Source organism: Punica granatum, chromosome 5 (genome assembly GCF_007655135.1).
Source record: "Punica granatum isolate Tunisia-2019 chromosome 5, ASM765513v2, whole genome shotgun sequence".
In the NCBI taxonomy this organism is placed as follows: domain Eukaryota; kingdom Viridiplantae; phylum Streptophyta; class Magnoliopsida; order Myrtales; family Lythraceae; genus Punica; species Punica granatum.
The window spans coordinates 1,499,090-1,502,255 of NC_045131.1; the positions used below are offsets into that span (position 1 = coordinate 1,499,090).

Consider the following 3,166-nt stretch of genomic DNA (forward strand, 5'->3'; position numbering starts at 1 on the left):
AACGCCCTCTCAGAGACGCCAAGGTGGTTATCCGATAGAACTATATAGTATTTCACTAAATCGCTGAATCAGGAGTCCTTGTTAGTTATTGAACCTAAGCAGAAAGCTCTAGCCCGAGAAAAGCCTAATGCAACCCTCAGCTGATTGAAAGCTTGAACGCAATCCATGTTACTGCCGCGATTTTCAGTCGGTAAATAAGATAACAACGCTACAAAGCACAATTAAATGGCCAGAACAAATCAAGTAAAACCTTTAATTTGGTGCACTCTGCGAGAAACAGCTATGGCATCATAGAGAAGGGAAGAGGAAGCAAATTCTAGGGCGTCTTAAGATTGAACTCTCTTTCCAGATCCAAACAACTCGAAATAATTACCCTTACAGGTCCCAAAACTTCCATCAAGCACGATATAAGATGACATGAAATGAAAACTAATTGACCAAAAAGCCAAGTTCTAAACGAGACACTGACAGTAGAGACTAATTAATCAATTCACTGGGAGACGCCAAGCCACTTCGAGAAGTTCTCAAACTCTGTGTAGTCGCTGTCTGAGATCATGGTCTGGTACCACGCCTTCCCAGCAGACTTGATTGCCGAGGCCTCCTCCTGACAACAAGAAGCAAGGGAGACAAAAGTCAAGAAGAATGCAGCATTAACTTTGAACGGCTGGATTATGCAGCGATACTTCTCTGGATCACCAAAGAGATCGGAAAAGGTCTGTCCTTTGCCCAAGGATAATCACATAGGACCAATACAATAGTACTTGACTTCTGAAGTTTTTGGATTATAAGAATTTCAATCTAGGTTTAGACTTCATCATATAGAAAGGCAAAAACAAATTGCATAAAGGAGGAAAGCACGACAGCCAACAAGATAACCCAAGTCTTTTGAGACAAGACCAATCAACAACAAAGTTAGGATATGCAAATTAATGGCATCTTAAAAGGTAATTATCATAATCAACAAATCAGAAAATTTAAGTCTTGATGATTGAAAGACAGCCATTAGCATACTACATAATCAAGAAGAGAGCAAAACTGCATATCTGAATTAAAAGAAACAGACCAAAGTAAAGCTTCACCAAATAAGACAATTAACAATTGCAACTGGGAACTGGTATCAATGCAGCTTTACAGAGACTCCATTGGGCAGGATGGAGTCACCCAAACACAAAAGACATTATCATAGATTGATGACCACATAGTGTAAATATATGCGACATTAACATCAGTATTGACAAACCTTCAAATTGGACAGCAGGTCAATTCTTAAGAACCTTTTTCAATTGATTAATTTAACATCAACCCATACGCGAATAATGCTACAAAGCAAGCAGATTACTATTCTGGAAACACAAACAAGTTGTGCATGATCAGCAAAAACTACAGTCGTTCTAAAGCTCAACTATGCAAGCAATCATCAAGCAACATCCATCTACCGAAACATATGACCGCAGCCACCCCAGATAACCATTAAACAGAACAGATGACATCAACATACAACTCAGACCCGGCAATTACTACCCAACATATCACCACAAATCACACCGTCCAGTAATATAGTCAAGTGTTGAGACAGGTAATTAATCAACCAGAACATATACGTATTGAATGAACAGAAACGACGTTAGCATTACCTTGGTGATGGCCTTCCTCTTCTTGTCAAGCTTCTCCTTCTTGGCCTTAACACGCTGCTCCTCGGCCAAGAGAGACATCCTCCTCGCAGTCTTTGCATAAGGGTTCAGCCTCAGCATGGTGTAGAGGTTCTTCAATGGGTTCTTCTTCAAGGTTGCTCTCTTCACCTCCTTTTTAATGGGTCTCACCACAGACTGAACCTCATCAGAGTTGATGATCCTGGCAAGGTCAGCATTGACCATCTTGGACCTGGGCAGCACATACCCCTTCTTCTTATCAGAAGACTTCTCGAACGACCCGTAGATCGAGTCCAGCTTCTCGAATGCAGACTTCGTCCAGATGACGAACCTGCCGAGGTGGCCACCAGGAGCCAGCTTCAGGAGGTTGAGCCGCTCAACGTTGGCCACCTCAACACCTGGAATGTTCCGGAAGGCCTTCTCGATGTTGGCTCCCTCAGTTCCGTACACAATCAGAGGTCCCTTGCGATTAATGTATCGGCGGTTCCTCATTTTACCTTTCCCCGGCCTGATCCCAATGCTGTCCTTCGACTTCTCAGTATCAGCATAGGCTCCGATCTGCTTCAGAACCTTGATAGCAGCTGAGGTCTTCTCGACGCTCTCAGCAGAGTCGCCGATGACGAGAGGCAGCTCAGGCACTGTCTCGACCTTGTGACCACGAGCCATAACCAGAGAAGGGATGGCTGTGGCCGCGATGGCGGAGACCACCGCGTACCTCTTCTGGTTCACGTTGATCCTACGGTGCCAGCGGCGCCAGATCTTGGTCGGAGCAAACATGCGTCCGCCACGGCACATGTTCCCAAAAGCTCCCTGGCCGGCGCGATGGGTACCGCCACCAGGAACACGGGGGATACGGGAGACGGCACGGCCGGTACCCCAGGACTCGGCCGAGGTCTGGTGGCCAGCGCGCTTGGAGACAGCGTAAGGCTGCCGGCTGTTCTTGGAGATGTTTGCGTGAACGAAGTTCACGATGTCGGGCCTGATCGAAGACTTCATTACGTCAGGCAATGCTACCGTGACCGCAGCGTCAGTGGCCATATCGCCCTCGAGGGCTTGAACAGTGACGAGGGGGCGGGCGGCGGCAGAGGCCATTTGTGGTATTGGTGGGATGGGAACTGGGAGGGAAGCAATAAACGGGCTCTAGGGTTTTGGGGTAAAGGACTGATCGCTAGGTTTGCTATGTTTATATAGGGAAAATGTTGTGCTATATATTGCAGTTTTGCCACTGAACTTCAGATATTGGGCTCAGTTGGCCCACGTAATAAAATTGGGCCCTTGGGCCTCATTCGATTGGGTTTCATGGAATGAGCATCGGGATGAATATGTACTTGTCAGTTGACAATCACGTGTTAGCTCTCATGTATGCTTCTAGAGAAAATCATACTGGACTGTTGTCTGCATAGTAAAATGCTATATCGATAGTGAATCCCGGGGCGCTATCTACTCATTGCTATGTTTACGTGCTTACCAATGTTCAATAATACAATGAATAACTTAAAATTCAAGGATGGATCGAG

The 3,166-nt window shown here is 45.7% G+C and overlaps 1 protein-coding gene across 1 annotated transcript; it reads right to left on the reverse strand.

Moving 5' to 3' along the window:
* Positions 1–226: 226 nt before the first annotated feature.
* On the reverse strand, positions 227–2,817 carry LOC116208068 (60S ribosomal protein L4). Its single transcript, XM_031541283.1, has 2 exons — positions 1,635–2,817; positions 227–604 (listed from the first exon to the last, which is right to left on the reverse strand). Exons 1-2 carry the CDS (start codon positions 2,739–2,741, stop codon positions 491–493), a joined length of 1,221 nt encoding a protein of 406 aa, XP_031397143.1. The 5' UTR covers positions 2,742–2,817; the 3' UTR covers positions 227–490.
* Positions 2,818–3,166: the final 349 nt, after the last annotated feature.